At 55.8% G+C, this 18,647-nt stretch overlaps 1 protein-coding gene across 1 annotated transcript in view; it reads right to left on the minus strand.

The window, feature by feature from the left end:
* Positions 1 to 2,193: 2,193 nt before the first annotated feature.
* SDC3 (syndecan 3) overlaps positions 2,194 to 18,647 on the minus strand; it is a 52,992-nt gene continuing 36,538 nt past the window's right edge. Inside the window, exons 2-5 of the mRNA XM_054170784.1 lie at positions 7,665 to 7,782; positions 6,612 to 7,237; positions 3,927 to 4,200; positions 2,194 to 2,794 (exon numbers count right to left, since the gene is read on the minus strand). Coding sequence (XP_054026759.1) covers positions 2,628 to 2,794; positions 3,927 to 4,200; positions 6,612 to 7,237; positions 7,665 to 7,782 — 1,185 coding nt within the window. The 3' untranslated portion in view covers positions 2,194 to 2,627. The remainder of the gene's footprint in view (positions 2,795 to 3,926; positions 4,201 to 6,611; positions 7,238 to 7,664; positions 7,783 to 18,647) is intronic.

Below are 18,647 nucleotides of genomic sequence, written 5' to 3' on the forward strand. Positions count from 1 at the left end.
TTCAGAGGCTGGATTTGGTTGGGACCCACAAAGGGCATCTTATCCAACTCCCCTGCAGTCAGCAGGGACACCTCCAACTAGATCAGGTTGCCCAGAGCTACACCAAGTCTGATCTTGAACGTTTCCAGGGATGAGGTCTTAACCACCTCCCTGGGCAACCTGTTCCAGTGCCTCACCACCCTCACTGTGCAGAGCTTCCTCCTGATGTTCAACCTAAATCTGCCCTGCTCCAGTTTCAAACCATTGCCACTCACCCTCTCCCCACAGGCCCTTCTGAACAATCCCTCCCCAGCCTGCCTGCAAGTCCCCTTCATATTGAAATGCAGCTCTAAGGTCTCCCTGGAGCCTTCTCTTATCCAGGCTCTACAGCGCCAGCTCTCCCAGCCTGTCCCCACAGCAGAGGTTCTCCAGCCCTCTGATCATCTTGGTGGCCTCCTCTGGACCTGCTCCATCAGGTCCAGGCCTCTCTTGGGTTGGGGGTCCCACAGCTGGACACAGCACTTCAGGAGAGGTCTCAGTAGAGCAAAGCAGAGGGGCAGGATCCCCTCTCTCCTTCTCTGGCCACGCTGCTTTGGATGCAGCCTGGGGGGCTTCTGGGCTGCCAGTGCCTTCCCTGCAGAGCTCAAAGGAGCACAGCCCAAACCTCCCAGCTTCACAAGTGCCTTCCAGCCACCATGTGCAGTGCAATGGGAAGCTGCAGGGGTTCCATTTCCTATCTCTATAGAACTGTGTATGTATGTGAGTGTGTGTGTGTGTATATATATATTTAGATATATATAGATATATTTAGATATAGATTGATAGACCTCTAGAAGATGCATTTGGCCTCTCCAGCCCCTAATACAAGAAACCCTGCTGTCTGGTAGCCTCTCCCAGGGTCATAAATCCCTACATCCACCAACACCCCAAGGGGCCAAAGTGTTTGTGCAGGTTAATTCATGGTGCAACAAAGCCAAAGCAACCCATTTTTGTCTCCCCCCCCACACACATTTCTCCTGTTTCAGCTGCTCTCAGTAAGAGCAAAGTCAAAATCTCCATGGGACACCAGCGAGATGGCAACCATCAGAGAGGCAAAGCTCCTTGAATGCACCACAAACAGCACTTCAGCTAATTAAAAGCCAACTTGTTGAGAGATTTAATTGACTTCCCTGTGCAGAATCTTGCTCCAAAGCACTTAGCCTTTCTAGAAGGCACAGCTGGGCTCTGGATCAGGCCCTGCTGCTCTGCGCCTTCAGTAACCATCCTCACTGCACTTGGGTGAGAGTGGCTTCCAGGATCTCTTGCTCTCAGGATGCTGGGTGCCCTGTGAGTTATACTGGAATTTAAGCAGTAACAAAAGAAACACAAACCATCAGTCCTGGGTATTGCAAAGAGTTGGGTGGCAGCCGACTGCCCTGGGGCTGATTACCGCTCTGCCTCACCTTCCTCACCTTCTGGCTGCAAGTAGCCTGATGGGGACCCCTGCCCGACCTTGAGGGGACAGAATGTGGGCTCTGCTTTGCATTTCTTTCCTTAGGCTGCACCTCACACCTTGCAGAGCTTTGTTCTCCCCTCTGGAGGCAGCAGGGAGAGGACTGAACTTCATTTCCAACTCCTCTCCCTGCCAGCTCCCCACCAAGCAGCGTCCTGCTCCCTTTTAAAACCAGCGCTGGCGGTCGTGCTGCACAAGCTGAGTTTTTATTGGTCACAGTGACAACCCAGCAGGAGCCAGGTCCCTTCTCAAGCCCAGCCCTCAGTGGCCAGGGACACGCAGGTTCTGCAGCCGTAAGGTCTCTGGCTGTGCCCAGCGGTGCGGTGGAGCCAGGTGGTGGCAGCAGCAGGAGATACCCAACAGCTTCTTGCTGCTCCACAAGACTCTCCCAAGAGCTGATCTCAAGAGATCCCTTCCAGCGCACTGGCCACGTGTGTGGGGACTTCTGCCTTCCCCGCTCCGAGAGCAAACCCCGAGGGGGAGGAGGGGGCGGAGGAGAGGGGAGGGGCATCAGGTATTCCAGCCCCTTGTGTGCTTTTCCTCAAGGCTTGTAGTGGATTTCAGAGCTGTGTCCTCTCTTCAGAGAGAAGCAGGGAGCGAGGGGATTCCTGCAAAGCAACCGGCCCCGTTGGACAAGAGCATAACGAATCAAACCAGGAGAGGGGGACAGAAAGCTCCCTCCTCTCCCAAGGGGAAAAAAAACCCAAACAAACCATCAAAAAACAAAAGAAAAAAAGAAGAGGAAGATAAATCCAAACCAACCCCCCTGCTCCCCAGGGCTGGTAGAAGGTGTCCAGATCCCAGAGTCCATTGTGGTGGTGGGAAAAGCCCAGCCAGCTCCAGCTCCAGCGCCCTGTCCCGCGGTCCCCAGGCACAGGGTCCTCGGTGCCGGCTCCTTGCCCCTGTCCCTCCCTCTGCAGCGAGGCCAGAGGCGCTCGGCCCGAGCTCTGAGTCTCCATCACGCTCGAAGATGTCCTTGCTCTGTTAGCTGTTGCCAGTTTTGCTTTTTAAATTCACAGTCTGATCCAAGAAAAAAGAGAGAGAGGGAGACAGAGGGAGAGAGAGAGAAAGAGAGAGAGTGGATGAAGGAGAGGAGGAGGAGGAGGGGAGGTTTGGAGCGGGGAGGGAGGAGCACGAGGCACGCCGGGCTCTGCTCCTATGCGTAGAACTCCTCCTGCTTGTCAGGCTTCTGGTAGGTGACGTTGGCTTGCTTGGGCTCCTCCAGGGTGTAGCTGCCCTCATCCTTCTTCTTCATCCGGTAGATGAGCAGCATGACCAGGAAGGCAGCAAAGAGGGCTCCCACCACGCCGCCCACGATCACGGCTGCAACACAGACAAGCGGCAGGGCCGTCAGTGCCAGCCCAGCTGGGCTGCCTGCACTGATAATCTGGGGGAGCCACTGTGGATCCCAGCTTGGTTTGTGCTTGGCAAGCTTGCAAGCAACTTCTCTCCTGAAATCTCTGGCTGAGAAAGCTGGAAATGAAGGTGAGAGGCCAGTGCAATGCTGGGATTCAAGGAGCTCCAACAAGGGCAGTGATGCTGAAGGGTGAGGAGGGCCTGAGGGCTGTAGAAGATACTCTACAGCTGCACAGTGGGTGGTGGACTGGCTTGAGGCAAGCCAGGCACAGAGAGGTCCCTGCACAAGCTGTCACCTCCTAGAATCACCGTAAGTTTTGGTTGGAAAAGACCTTTAAGATCAAGTCCAACCATTCTCTAACTCTACCAAGCCTGGTGTTAAACCATGGCACTCAGCAGCACATCTCTGCCTCTTGGAAACACCTCCAGGGATGGGCATTCCACCACCTCCCTGGGCAGCCTGTGCCAGTCTCTGAGAACTCTTTCAGTGAAGAAGTTTCTTCTAATATCCAACCTACACCTCCTCTGGTGCAACTTGAGGCCATTTCCTCTTGTCCAGCAGGGAAGCTGCAGAAAGTCCCCCCAGCAGTTGCTCATTTGGATGCCTGCTGGCATCCCTCACACTCAGCTGAAGACCAGCAGAACTACAGCTGTTTGGCCATGCCATTGCCTACAGCCCCCTTTAGGTAGCAGTGGGACACCAACATCACTGCCCCATCTCTGTTGTTCCCCTGGCTGGGACAAGCGGCCCTCCCAGGGCCCCTCTCTGCTCCCCTGCAGCCAGAGGTGCTTGGTGACATTCAGGCAGCACCACAGCTTAGCTTTTCACTAACATCCCAGGTTTATTTCCTAGAAAGCCATCTGAGCAAAATCAACTTGTGCACAGCTCTGCACTCTCCTGACAAAGACTTGAGTACCTCTGGGGACCCCTCCAGCCTTGGGGCAGGTGGCTGTGGGTGAGCCAAGGTTTGCTGCCACACCAATACCCTGCCAAAGGCCATCCCCCTCTCCTGAGGCATGGACACCCCAGCTGCCTGTGCTGCCTCCCCCTCCAAACACAGCAGCTGTGCCCCCAAGAGCCCAGGGGCTCCGCTCTCACCTATCAACACTTCTTTCCTCTCCAGGATGTTCTTCTGGGGCAGCTGAGCAGCGGAGTTCCCGGAGTCTATGGAGTTGTCCAGCAGCCCCGGCTCCGCCTCCCTGCCCAGCCCGGGGGCGGCCGGTGGCGTCCCCACAGCCATCACCTCGTTCCCCAGCTCGGGGCGAGTCGTCTCCTCCTCTTCCTCACGGATCTCAAAGTCCCCGCTGGGGCCGCTGCTGGCCGGCACCTCCGGCTCCTTGTCAGCAGCTGTCGTCACCTCCCCTGGCTCCACCTGGGAGAAGCACACAATCAATCAACCAGGCTGGAAAAGACCTCAGAGATCAACTCCAACCTAATACCTAATCCCTAACACCTCCTGACAACTAAACCATGGCTTCAAGTGCCACATCCAAGCCTTTTTGGAACACCTCCAGGGACAGGGACTCCACCACCTCCCTGGGCAGCACATTCCAGTGGCCAGTTACTCTTTCTGGGAAGAACTTTCTCCTCACCTCCAGCCTAAACCTCCCCTGGCACAGCTTGAGACTGTGTCCTCTTGTTCTGGTGCTGGTTGCCTGGGAGAAGAGACCAACCCCCACCTGGCTACAACCTCCTTTCAGGTAGTTGTAGAGAGCAAGAAGGTCTCCCCTGAGCCTCCTCTTCTCCAGGCTAAGCAACCCCAGCTCCCTCAGCCTCTCCTCACAGGGCTGTGCTCCAGACCCCTCCCCAGCCTCACTGCACTTCTCTGGACAAGTTCAAGAGTTTCAATATCCTTCTTAAATTGAGGAGCCCAGAACTGAGCACAGCACTCTAGGTGTGGCCTAACTAGCACTGAGAAAAGACAAGATGGAGCAGGGGACAAGGACCAGAGGGTCATTCCTGCCTCCAGCACCTCTGATGTCTTCTGAAGAAGGACATCCCAGTACCAAGGACAGGGTGGCCCTCTCAGCAGGGAACATGGAGAATAAGGCTGGGATGTCCCTTCCCTGTGTCACCTGAAGTGGAAAGTTATATTGCAGCAAGCAACACAATCCCACATCTTGGTGGTCACCAAAAGGCTGAGTATGGTTCAGCTGGACACTTCTTGCCTGTCCCTATCACAGATGGCTCTGAGATGCACAAGCTCTCACCTGTTCCATGTAGCTTCCCCAAAAGAGAGCTCCACATCCCAACCCTCATTTGGGCTCTCTGTCCCCAGTGTAGATTATGTCTGGCTGAAACATCTCAGAGATGCCTCCTTGTTAGACATGAAGCGATGCAACCCTTTCAAAAGCTCCAGCCACAGAGCCATGAAAGGATCAGATGCCACTGGATGAGCCCCAGAGGAGTCCCTTTCTTCTCTCTTTTCTCCCTTCAGCCATGCAGGAGCAGGAAGCTGGACAGGAATCTGGGTCCTTCTCACCCGGGACATGGAGCCAGCCTGTCCCTCTGACATGGGCTCTAACTAAGCCCTTTGGCAACGTGGCAAAACCAGCATGGAAAGCAAACATGGGCCAGGCAGATCAGAGGATCATGGAAGTGTAGAAATAGTTTGGTTGGAAGAGACCTTTAAGATCATCAAACCCAACCTTTAACCCAGCACTGCCAGGTCACCTCTAAACCATGGCCCTCAGCATCACATCTGCACGTTCCCAGACTTGCATCTTCCTCAGGACCAGCCAATCCCCCTCCTGACCATCTCTATTGTCATGGAATCACAGAATCCTTTGGGCTGGATGGCACCTTAAAGATCATCTAGTTCCAACCTCCCTGTGATGGGCAGGGACATCTCCCACTAGATGTCCTTGCTCATGGCAGGGGAGTTGGCACAATCAGGCTGACCTGCTCCACATCCCCATACTGAGCTGGACCCCATTGACCCCGAGCAAAGCCTCCCTGGATCCCTCCTTTGCAGGGCAAAAGCCTCTTTCCACAGCTGCCTGGGAATGCTCCAAATGGAGATGAGCAAAGAGCTGGGTGGGTGGAAGCAGGGGCTGGTGACAGGAGCCCTCTCCATGTCACACTGCCCGGGGCAGGAGCGCATGGCTCACTGCTCCCCACCAGCAGGAGCTTTTGTGACAGAGATTAATTGAAGGTCAGTGAGAGCCCAGAGCGCTCTGCAGCCAGAGAAGGGAACTAGTTTAGACTCATCACTGCACCTTTCACTCAGAGCTCTTTGCAAAGGGCCCCCGAGGGGCTCGCAACGGGAGATGGATCTGTGGATGAAATCCCCTGCTCAGGACACCCAGCAGGCTGGAAATGCACCATCAAGCCATAACTGTGGAGCATTTGGGCCTCCTGATGACAGGCTGCAAGCTGGGAATGGTACCATGAGCCCAGACACCAAGCTCATGCCCCGTGAGGTGGTGGTGGTGTGACGCCCCCAGCCTTGCTTCCATCCTGCCTGGGGAAGCTGCTCAGGAGGGAGAGCTGGGGACACCAGGGACATGTGGCACACCCCTGGCTGCCCTCCACCAGTCCCCATGCAGCCTCATCACCGTGCTCTGCCCATGCTAACGCCCCCCTCCCACCCTTTATTCTACCCTCTCCAGCTCCCCAAGTGTTCCACTCTCCACAGAGCTGGGAAGAGCCCAGCCTGGCTTGACCTCCCTCAGAGCAACCTGCTAAGGACAGATCAACCCCAAACGCCTCCTCCCACCACGGCGTGGCTTCCAACACAGCCCACGAGCCCTGCAGCAGCTGGGAAGAGCCCCTGCCTCCTACCTGGGGGGCTTCTGTGGGTGGCAGCATGGTGGGACTGGATGGCAAGGCAGTGGTTTTTTCTGTGAGGTCTGCAGTCCTGGAGGTGCTTGGTTTTGGCAGGGACCTGGGCTTCGCCGTGCTGGTGGGGACCAGCCATGCCGTGGCCAGCTCCGTGGGCGTGCTGCTTTCGAGGCTGGAGGTGGTTGGTGTCTCTAGGGTGGTGGCCCGAGTGGTGGCTGCCTTGGTGACCAAGGGAGGCAGGAACCTCCGGACAGTGGTGGGCTTGGCAGTGGCCACGGTGGTGCTGGTGGTGCTGGTGGCCACAGTGGTGGTGGTGGTGGTGGTGGTGGCTGCAGTGGTGGCGGCGGTGGTGGTGGAGCTCGTGGTGGTAGCGGGCGAGTCGCTGGTAGCGGTGCTGGTGGTGGTTGCTCTCCAGCTGGGGATCACTGGGGTCTCTGTCATCCTGGGGATGTACAAGGCGCTGGTTGTCTGCTTGGGGGTGGTGTCCTCAGCTGGGAAGGGCTCGAAGGGGGTTGCCACAGGCTGCACCAAGGTGACAGGCAGCACGGCCGCCGTGGTGGGCAGCGTGACGGAGGTGTCCGTGGTGAGGGTGGCTGCGGTCTCCAGCCCTGACTCCTGCTCGAAATCTGAAAGGGGAAGAAGAGTGAAGGGTGAAGCTGCTGCTGCTCCAGCACTTCCCAGTGGTGACAGGCTCCTGCCCACAGCTCTGAAACCACTGGGATCCTGGATTGGTCCCAGGCTCAGCAGAGAGCAAGGGCTGCAAATTCCCACGTGGGGGCCAAAGCTTCTCTCTGAGGTCAGTGAAGCCACTGTGACATGGCACATGCTGGGGAAGGGCTAACCCTGCCCACTATGGCCAGAGACCGAGATGGGAAATGGAGTCACCCGAGCCCAACCTTTGGGGCAGTTCCTGCCTAGGAGAGGGCAGGAGGGTAGCTCCAGGAAGCGGTGACCTCTGCCTTTGCATCCCACAGCAAGTCTCTTTCCAGTCCCACCAAAGCCCACAGCCAGGCTCCCCTGTGACCCTTGCTCAGGGACCCCACAGCTACTTACAGCCAGAGCCAGAGCCTGAGTAGACATCGTCCAGTTCCTCATCCCCGAAGGGGTCATCGTCCCCAGAGCCCTCCAGGTCCACAGGCCTCTCATAGTTCTCATTGCGCCAGCGCTGAGCCTGCAGCCAAGAGGGGAGAGACCTGTGAGCAGCTCCAGCCTGGCCAGGCCATGGAATCACAGGGAGATGGAAAGGACCCTCGAAGGTCATCTTGTGCAACCCCCCTGCAGTCAGCAGGAACATCCCCAACTAGATCAGGCTGCTCAGAGACCCATCAAGCCTGACCTTGAATGTCTCCAGGGATGGGGCCTCCACCACCTCTCTGGGCAACCTGTTTGAGTTGGAAAAGGCCTCTAAGATCATCCAGTCCAGCCATTAACCCAACACCACCATGGACATTAAACCATGTCCCCAGATGCCATTGCCATGCATTTCTTGACCACCTCCAGGGACAGAGACTCCCTGGGCAGTCTGTGTCAGGGCCTGACCACTCCTGCAGAAAAGGAATTGCTCCTCATGTCCAGCCTAAACCTCTTCTGGAATTGCTCCTCATGTCCAGCCTAAACCTCTTCTGGAATTGCTCCTCATGTCCAGCCTAAACCTCTCCTAATGCAGCTTGAGGCCACTTCCTATTGTCCTGTCAGCTGCTCCTTGGGAGAAGAGACCAATCCCCACCCCACTGCAGCCTCCTTTCAGGGAGCTGTAGAGAGAATGAGGTCTCCCCTCAGCCTTTTCTTCTCCAGCCTGAACACCCCCAGCTCCCTCAGCTGCTCTTCCCCAGCCCTGTTCTCCAGACCCTTCCCCAGCTTTGTTGCCCTGCTCTGGACCTGCTCCAGTCCTCAATGTCCTTCTTGGAGTGAGGAACCCAAAACTGAACCCAGGATTTGAGCTGTGGCCTCACCAGTGCCCAGTACAAGGGCCCAATCCCTCCCCTGGTCCTGCTGGCCACACTGTTGCTGAGGATGAAGGATTTCCCATGGAAACAAACCCTCTGGAAAAGGAGGGGGAAATCCAACAGCTGCTTTTGGAAACTCTTAGCAAATGAGAAATGCCTCATTTGAATCCCCAGCTCACAGCGGGTTTGGTTTAGGTGATTTTCACGTGACTCTTGGCACATGTGTGACAACATCACACGTTCTCAGCTGCTCTGACTTGGAGAGTCTCAATCACAGAATCATGGAATCATAGAGTCATCGAATGGTGGGGTCTGGAAAGGGCCTCTAGAGACCATCAAGCCCAAACCCCCTGCCGGAGCAGGATCGCCCAGGGCAAGTCACAGAGGAACACATCCAGATGGGTCTTGAAAGTCTCCAGACAAGGAGACTCCACAACCTCTCTGAGCAGCCTGCTCCAGGGCTCCAGCGCCCTCACACCAAAGAAGTTTCTCCTCCTGCTCAGATGGAACCTCCTGGCTTCCAGTTTGTGCCCACTGCCCCTTGTCCTGTCCCTGGGCACCACCGACAGGAGCCTGGCACCTTCTCAACACCGAACAATATCGGACTTCAAACGCTTTACTTCTTCGCAGCCGTATGAAAACCTGAAGAGCCCTTGCTAGGAGGGCTCTTTAACATCTTGTTTTGCAGATCAAAGTGTCTCCTGTTTGTGTTGCAAGGGAGCAGTTTGACACTTCATTACAGCCCAAGCAAGGAGGCTTTGATCTGCAAGATAGCATCAGATGTTTCAAGATGTAACAAGCCAGGTTAGCGCTTAAATTTAAAAGAAAGGGGCTGAAGGGTCCCCTTCACCTGTTAGAGCATTTCACCTCCTGATAAGAGCTTCCAGCTTCTTTGTTTTCGTTCCAGACTGGGATTAAAAGGAGTTTTGACAAGTCAGGGAAGAACAGCCCCGTGTCCCGCTCAGGCAGCAACTGAGCCCAGCAGCCCCGGCTCAGCAGGCAGTCAGAGAGGAGCCCCCAGGCACCAGTGCCCAGATCCATCATGCCCCCGGGGTCACCAGCCAATGCCACGCTCAAACCTGCTGAGTGAGGCTCCTCAGCATGATGCAGATGTTTGGAGCCGGAACCTTTCCTCTAGGACTGTCCCCTTCCCACATCTGCACTCCCTGCACTTTGCAAACACCTCCAGGCTGAGGGGGCAGGATCCCAGGGAGATCCATCTCCAGGAGAGACCCAGCTCCCAGAGAGATCCCTCTCCCCGAGAGATTCCCTCTCCCAGAGCTGCTGACAGCAGCAGAAACAACTTCACAGCAGTAAAACGCCTCGCAGGGACAAAAATCACTCTCTGGAGACAGCTCCCTGGACGTGAGAGAGTCCTCTCCCACACCCGCCCCTCACACACCAGCCTGAGGAGAGCAGAGGTGTCCTCAGCCAGGTTTTGCCCTGAGTGGATTCCAGAGGATGGATGGGTGGCCGTCAGTGGGGTTTGTACCGAGGAGGGGCAATGGCAACCCCTGACACAGCTCCAGCTGCTGCCTGGCCAGCTCAGTGCATGCAACACCAGCTCCTGCCCCACCAGGCACCAACGCACTGCTGCCTGCAATGTTCACAGAGCTGCAGCATTCCTGCTGCTCATGGGAGATGAAAAGGGACCTAAAGTGGGATGGAGGAGAGTTTCCCTGCTCTTGCTTCTCCACAAATCTCCAGAGGCTGCTCCTGAGCTGCTCCTGCTTGCAAGGAGAGCAAAGCCACAGCAAGCAGCAGCAGCAGATGCTGGGCAACCCTTTGCTCCCACAGGCATCCTTCCTCCTAGGATTGCATCTGCCCAGCAAACCCTTAAATAACCACAGAGCCAGGAGCAGGCATGGGGGGACCTCCCGGATGTAGCAAGCACAGCCCCAGCCCACCAAGCTTCACAAGGGCTTATTGATCTAAACATGAGGAGAAACTTCATGCTGGGGGTGGTGGAGCCCTGGACCGGGCTGCCCAGAGAGGTGGTGGAGTCTCCATCTCTGGAGTCACTCCAAACCCACCTGAATGCCATCCTGTGCAGCCTGCTCTGGGTGAACCTGCTCTAGCACAGTGGGTTTGCTCTAGAAGTTCTCCAGAGGTCCCTTCCAACCCCTACCATGCTGTGATTCCATGCTAAAGACCTGTGAAGCATCTCTAGGTGTTCCTGGGGGGCTGTTTGGGACACAGCTGCTCCCAACAAAAGCTCCCATGTTGCTCCACTCCCAAGGCAGTGACATAAGCCTCCTGCCAGCCAGGCTGCCCCAGCTGCAGCCCTGCTGGTTTAGGTCAGATTCATGCCATAAATCCTGGGAGCAGTTGGTGTTTATTGGGATTTCCTGCTCCTTAGATCCTTAATGCTCTGTGTGCACTGAGCCCCATGGTCATGCAGGGCCCCTTCACCTCCCCCCAGCAACGAGGAAGCTGTTCCCCCTCACAAATCATGCAGGATGGCAGCTCCCTCCTCCCGACCTGTGGCTGCCTCCCCATCCATCAGCCTGCAGCCCAGCAGAGGCAGCTGCCTGGATTGGACCCAAAAGGGAAACTTCATCCAGACTCTATCCCCGAGCCAGAAGGCTCCAAGTGGTCAGAGCAAGGTTGTAAGAAGCCTGCTGGCAGGACCCCTTGGGTGTGCTGGATCCATCCCTCACATGCCCTGGTTCCCAAGGATGGAGTCAGGGACTGTCCTGACCCACTGCAGCAGGGATGGGGCTGCAAGTCCCAAGAGAGGGTTTTCCACAGCAGGAGTTGTGGTCTGGGAGTCACACAAGTCACATCCACACCCTTGTTCCTTCCATGGTTGGGAAGGGAGGGCCCACAAACAGGATTCCCCAGGTCCTCTGTGCAGCCTTCTCCAGGTGCCCAATGCAATGCTGGTCCAGGCAGGCACAAGCTCCTCAGGGCAGGAAGGAAACTCCAACACAATGCTCATCCTGTCCCCAGAGCTGCCCCTCTGCCCTGTCTCACCTCTTGCCCTGCAAGGTGCTGGCCCTGCTCAGGACTGCCCTGCAGTCCCCATGGCTCAGCCCAGGAGCCTGTCACTGACATGCCAGCAACAGGAGCAGCCAGGGCCAGGATCCAGAGCTGACATCATGCAGACCCCAGCCACCTGCCCTGTTCCCACTCCTCCAATGCCCAGAAAGGTCACAGATCTGCTGCTGTTACATCAGGCTCTGATGTAAAGAATCACAGAATTGTTTTGGTTGGGCAAGACCTTGAAGATCATCAAGACCAACTGCTAACCCAGCACCACACCACATCCCTCAGCACCACATCTACACAGCTGTGAAACCCTTCCAGGGATGAGGCTTCCACCACCTCCCTGGGCATCCTGTGCCAGTCTCTCACCACCCTCATGGGGAACAACTTCTTCCTAACATCCAATCTCAATCTACCCATTTCTAGTTTTGCTCCATCCCCCCCAGTCCTATCACTCCCTGACACCCTCAAAAGTCCCTTCCCAGCTTTCTTGTAGCCCCCTTCAGATACTGGAAGGCCACAATTAGGTCTCCTTGGAGCCTTCTCTTCTCCAGACTGCACAACCCCAACTCCCTCAGTCTGTCCTCACAGCAGAGCAGCTCCAGCCCTCTGCTCATCCTCATGGCCCTTCTCTACCATGAAGTTGCATTCCACTGTAGATGGTACCTTTGCTTATAAATCCAGCTTTCATTTGCTTCCAACTGAGCTGTTCTGGCAAATTCAGTGTTGGGGGGAGGGGGAGGAATTTCAACCCACCACACTCAGATAAGAAAAGCATTGCTCACTAGACCCCAGTGGACACTCTCTCTCCTGCAACCACAACAGGGCTGAGCACGGTCAGCAAGCGATGCCCACCCAGCTCCTCACTGTGCCCTTCGTTGCCTCTGCTCCCCAGCTTGGCTGGGCCATGTGGGAATGGCAGCCAAAGGGCTGCAGAAGAGCAAATCACACCCAAATCCTGTGCTAAGAGCCTTGCAAAGCACACGAGAGCTCAGGCCCTTTGGCCTGGCACCATCAGAGCTGAGCAAGGAGATTAGAGAGGATTCAGTCCCCCTCCAGAGTCCATGCACATCAACCACCACACCACCCCCCAGCACAGCAGGTGTCAAGTCCCCCCTTCTGCTCTCCCTTTCTCAGCGTGGGTGGCACCATTCTGCAGGTGACAAGATGTGAAGCTTGGGGAGAAAGTCCCACTTGGCCCAGCATGAGCTGCTCCTTGGGTACTGCAGAGGATTTGGCTACTTAAAACAGAGAACTGCAGAACGGTTTGGGTTGGAAAATCCCTCCCAGACCATCCAGGCTAACCATCAACCCAGCACCACCATGGCCACTAAACCATGGCCTCAAGTGCCATGGCCACACCTTCCTTGAACACCTCCAGGATGGGGACTCCACCACCCCCCTGGGCAGCCTGTGCCAATCCCTGACCACTCTGCAGGAAACAAATTTTTCCTCATCTCCAACCTAAACCTCTCCTGCTGCAATTTGAGGCTATTTCTGCTCACTCTATCACTTAATCCTTGGAAGAAGAAACTGACACCCACCCCAGCTTCCTTTCAGGGAGCTGTAGAGAGCAATGAGGTCTGCCCTCAGCCTCCTCTTCTCCAGACTAAACAACCTCAGTTCCCTCAGCAGCTCCTCACCAGTCCTGCTCTCCAGACCCTTCCCAAGGGCTTTGCTGCCCAGCTCTGGACCTGCTCCAGCACCTCCGTGTTGTTGGAGTGAGGGCCCCAAAACTGAGCCCAGGATTCAAGGTGTGACCTCACCAGTGTCCAGTACAGGAGCATAAACCCCTGCCCTGCTCCTGCTGCCCACACCATTGCAGATCCAGGCCAGGCTGTGGTATGGAGAGGAGCTGTCCACCACCTTCATGGTACAAAGGTATTCCTACAGAAAGTTCTGCATCCTTGTTCATCTCCTGGGGAACAGGGAGCAACTGGTTTGGGTCTTCCTGTACAGTTCTGCCTGCACATCCCTCCTTCCCTAGGCAGGGAGCTTCAGGGTGTTGGATATCTTAGGCAGGGAGGTTCAGGATGTTGGATATTTTGGGCATGGAGGTTCAGGGTGTTGGATATCTTAGGAAGGGAGGTTCAGGGTGTTGGATATGTTAGGCAGGGAGGAGCAGGGTGTTGGATATTTTAGGCAGGGAGGTTCGGGGTGTTGGATATATCTTAAGCAAGGCTCTCACAAAGACTCTAAATGCTCTCAAAATCTGCCCCAGATATTAACCCCAAAACATGCTGCTGTTGCAAAAGCAACACTGCTGAGTGTCTGGCTTTGACCTCAGGAGGAAGGGACTCTGATAAATCAAACCATCTTTAAGCACAGGGAGAGGCTGGTGAACCTCCCCGGGATGCTCTCAGGCCTTTTGCTGGAAGCCATCAGCATGGCAACAGTCACCATGGCAACCACCTCCTCCATGGCATCCATCTCTGGTGCAGGGAGATGGGTGGTGTCCTTTACACCATGCCCCCAAGAGCCATTGCCACACCATTCTTGAACACCTCCAGGGATGGGGACTCCACCACCTCCCTGGGCAGCCTGTGCCAGTCCCTGAGCACTCTTGCAGCAAAGACATTTTCCCTCCTCTCCAACCTAAACCTCCCCTGGCACAATTCCAGGCCATTTCCTCTCATTCCATCACCTAATACAAGGGAGAAGAGCCCAGCCCCCACCTCACTCCAGCCTCCTTTCAGGGAGTTGCAGAGAGCAATGAGGTCTCCCTCAGCCTCCTCTTCTCCACACTGAAGCACTGGAAGGAGAGCAAGTGCCTCGATGGGGATGGAGAGAGGAGAGAGAGGCCCTGAATCCCCCTGGATGAGCTTCATCTTTTGCAAACACAGCTCTGGAGAGACTTTTCTGCCCTAGGAGGAATTAGAACACCACAAAATGCTGGGAAGAAGGGAGCTGGAGTGGGACCCCCCAGAAGTGCCCAGTGCAGGATGTGATGGAAAAGGGGATGGAGGCAGGGATGGAGGAAGGGATGGAAGCAGGGGTGGAGGCAGGGATGGAAGCAGGGATGCAGACAAGGATGGAGGGAGGCAGAGATGAAAGCAGGGATGCAGGCAAGGATGGAAGGAGGCAGGGATGGAAGAAGGGATGCAGGTAAGGATGGAGGGAGGCAGGGATGGAAGCAGGAATGCAGGCAAGAATGGAAGGAGGCAGGGGTGGAAGCAGGATGGAGGCAGGGATGGAAGCACCCCAAAATGCTGGGAAGCAGGCAGCTGAATACAACCAGGGTCAGCAATCCACCAGGGGCTGAAAGCTGCTTTCTGCAGGAAAACACATTGCAGCTGGGGGCATATCAGAGGGGAAGTGCTGATTATTCCTCTGCTATTTGCCACTGGATATTCCCAATTAATACTGCCCTCCTTGAAATCCTTTCTCTGGTCTTTTACAGAGAAAACCTCAATAACTCATCCCAGCACATGATTCAGTGACACTGTAAACAGCTGAAGGAACATCAACTCACACAGCAAGTTGGAATGAAAACAATGTTTCTGAACCTTAAAGGCTCCACAAAGTCTTTTCCCACTACAAAAAACTCCCTGCTGAATTTCCACTCTCCCATCCAAGGCTGTGGGATGAAAACAAATCTGCTGGACAGTTGCTCCAGACAGCAGCTCAGGGTCACCAGGACCTGCTGCTTTGGGAAAAGATCTCCATGTCCCAGCACAGAGTCACAGAATCATTTCAGTTGGAAAAGGCTTTTAAGATCATCCACTCCAGCCAGTCCCAAACTCTGCCAAGGCTGGGGCTAAACCATGGCCCTCAGCACCACATCTCTGCCTCTTTGAAACACCTCCAGGGGTGGGCATCCAACCACCTCCCTGGGCAGCCTGTGCCAGGCTCTGAGAACCCTTTCAGGAAAGAAGTTTCTTCTAATGTCCAACCTAAACCTCCCCTGCTGCAACTTGAGGCCATTTCCTTTCATCCTATCACTTGTTCCTTGTGAAAAGAGACCAACCCCCACCTGGCTCCTTTCAGGGAGCTGTAGAGAGCAATGAGGTCTCCCCTCAGCCTCCTATTCTCCAGGCTGATCACCCCCCATTCTCTTAGCTGCTCCTCCTCAGCCCTGTTCTCCAGACACTTCTCCAGCTTTGTGGTCCTTGCTCTGGACCTGCTCCAGACCCTTGATGTCCTTCTTGGAGTGAGGAGCTCAGGATTTGAGATATGGCCTCACCAGTGCCCAGAACACGGGGACAATCCCTGCCCTGATAGAGGACACAGTTTTAAGCTGCACCTGGGGAAGTTTAGGCTGGAGGTGAGGAGAAAGTTCTTCACTGAGAGAGTTGTTAGCCATTGGAATCTGCTGCCCAGGGAGGTGGTGGAGTCACCATCCCTGAAGGTGTTCAAGAGGGGATTGGATGTGGCACTTGGAGCCATGGTTTAGTCATGAGGTCTGTGGTGACAGCTTGGACTGGATGATCCTTGAGGTCTCTTCCAACCTTGGTGATTCTGTGATCCTGCTGGTCAGCTGTGGCCAAGATTTTACCTGAGGACCAACACCAGACACCACCAAAGAGTGGGAGATGGCCACAGTGAAGCTGAGGAGTTTGCCTTAGCGAGCAGAAGGATGGCAGGGCTGGGGCTGCAGGGTGCTGAGGGAGCTGAGGGTGTTTAACCTGGAGGAGAGGAGAGGCTCAGGGGAGACCTTATTGCTGTCTGCAACTACCTGGAGGGAGGTTGTAGCCAGGTGGGGGTTGGTCTCTTCTCCCAGGCACCCATCAACAGAACAAGAGGACAGAGTCTCAAGCTGTGCAGGGGGAAGTTTAGGCTTGATCTCAGAAAGAAGTTCTTCCCAGAAAGAGAGACTGCCCTTGGCATGGGCTGCCCAGGGCAGGGGTGGGGTCGACCTCTCTGGAGGTGTTTAAGACTGAATGATCACTTAGTGCCACGGTCTGGTTGATCGGTTAGGGTTGGACTTGATGATCCCGGAGGGCTCTTCCAACCTGGTTGATCCTGTGATTCTGATTCGATGCCGATGGGAGCTGGGGGGAGGGCTGCAGCTCCCTCGCAGGCAGCCGCAGCAGCAGGCGCGGCGTGGGCCGGGCCGAGCAGCCGCCGCTTGTTTGGTGCAGCTTCATTCTCGCTCAGATTAATGAAGCCCCTGAACAGCGGCTGCCTGAGCCCCAGTGCATTTTGATTTAATAGCTCGGTTATTTTATGCAAGTAAAATAATCATTAACGTTTACTGAGCAGCAGGCATCGTCCTGGCTTTGCATCGATCGCGGCTGCCGGCGCGGGCAGCGCCGCCGGGAGCCGGGCTGGGGGCAGGCACAGCCCGGAATCGTGGAGCGGTGGGGGAGGGAAAGCACCTCTGGAGATCATCCAGTCCAACCCCAGCCCCTGTCAGAACAGGATCCCCTCGGCCAGCTCACACAGGAACGCGTGCAGGTGGGCTTTGAATGTCTCCAGACAAGGAGACTCCGCAACCTCTCTGGGCAGCCTGCAGCAGGGCTCCGGCAGCCTCACACCAAGGAAGTTTCTCCTCGTGTTGAGGTGCAACTTCCTCTGTTCCAGTTTGTGCTCTTTGCTCCTCATTCTATCACAGGGCACCACTGCAAAGAGCCTGCCCCCTTCTTCTTGCCTGCCACCCCTCAGATATTTATAGACATAGCTCAGATCCCCTCTGGGGCTGCTCTTCTCCAGGCTCAACATCCCCAGGGCTCTCAACCTTTCCTCCTCACAGAGATGCTCCAGGCCCCTCAGCATCTTCATAACCTCCACTGGACTCTCTCCCTGTCTCTCTTGAACTGGGGAGCCCAGAAGTGAGCACAACAGTCCTGATGTGGTCTCACCAGGACAGAGTAGAGGGGGAGGAGAACCTCCCTTGCCCTGCTGGCCACACAGCTCAGTTGACTGTTGGCTTTCTTGGCCCCAGACCCACGCCTCCCCAAACCCATGCTGGGACATGGAAGCTGCTGAATTGTTTGGGGAATATAATGAACCACCAGGGCCAGGTGCCCTGGGCCAGGCTCAGCTCTTCAAACAGCAACTCCTCCTCCTCCTCGGGATCATCCATCACCAGCATCACTTCTCATCCTGATTCTTCGGTGGATCGGTGCCAGATCCTACCCCACTCCACAGTAAATATCTCTGAGCCAGGGCTGGCATGAAAAGCAGCAAGCATCCTGATGGAAATTGTTGCTAACACCTCATCTCCCAGCACGCTCCACTTTCAACCTCTGGGGAGATGGAGGAGAAACAAAGCCAACACAAGCCACACACAAACAAAAGTGCCTGCTCCTGCCTCGTGCAGCACAGCAGAAGAGGCACAAACGAGCCCAGAGAGGCTCAGCCAAGCATCAGCTGGGATTGCAGCAGGCAGCTGAGGTGGCCTGTCCAGGCTTCTTGAGGTTCCCCTGGGCAGGAAAGTCTTCACAAGAGCTAAGCAGCCATCCTTGGCTCCTGCTGCATCCAAAGTCATCCAGAGTGCGTCCCTTTGCCCCATGGTTGTGGCTTTGGCCAGAGCTGATGGAGCACTTGCCTGGAAATGATGTTGGCTTGAGTGGGGCAGGAGGTGCCCTCAAGCCTGGGTTAGCCAGCTTAGGGGAAAAGCCAAGCCAAAGCCAGGCTCCACAGATTCCTCCTTGGTGCCCAGGAGTGGGGAGAGTCCTGCCACAGCCTGGGGCAGCAGGGTAGCCACTTGGGGAAAAATCTCAAACCTACAGTGCCCTCCATCCTCCTACTGAGAGCATCCTGCTAGCACAGCATGGGGGCAATGGAGACAACCAGCATGGGCAGGACCATAACCAGCCAGGCTGGCAGGCAGGGATCACAGAATGCTGGGGGTTGGCAGGACCTCTGGAGATCATCAAGTCCAACCCCCCTGCCAGAGCAGGATCACTTAGGTCACACAGGAACACATCCTGGTGGGTTTGGAACATCTCCAGAGATGGAGCCTCCAGCACCTCTCTGGGCAGGGACAGGCAGGTCTTGGGCAGCTGAGGCACTTTGCCCCCTCAGCTCTGCCTGCTGCCCTCCTCCATGTCCTCCCTCTACTTGGCCAGGCCCATCTCTTGCACCCCAAGGATTCCAGTGTCTCCAGACTGATTTATTGCCATGGTGACACAGGGAAAATCCTGCCCTCCCCACAGAC

This window comes from Dryobates pubescens, chromosome 20 (assembly GCF_014839835.1).
Source record: "Dryobates pubescens isolate bDryPub1 chromosome 20, bDryPub1.pri, whole genome shotgun sequence".
Classification (NCBI taxonomy): domain Eukaryota; kingdom Metazoa; phylum Chordata; class Aves; order Piciformes; family Picidae; genus Dryobates; species Dryobates pubescens.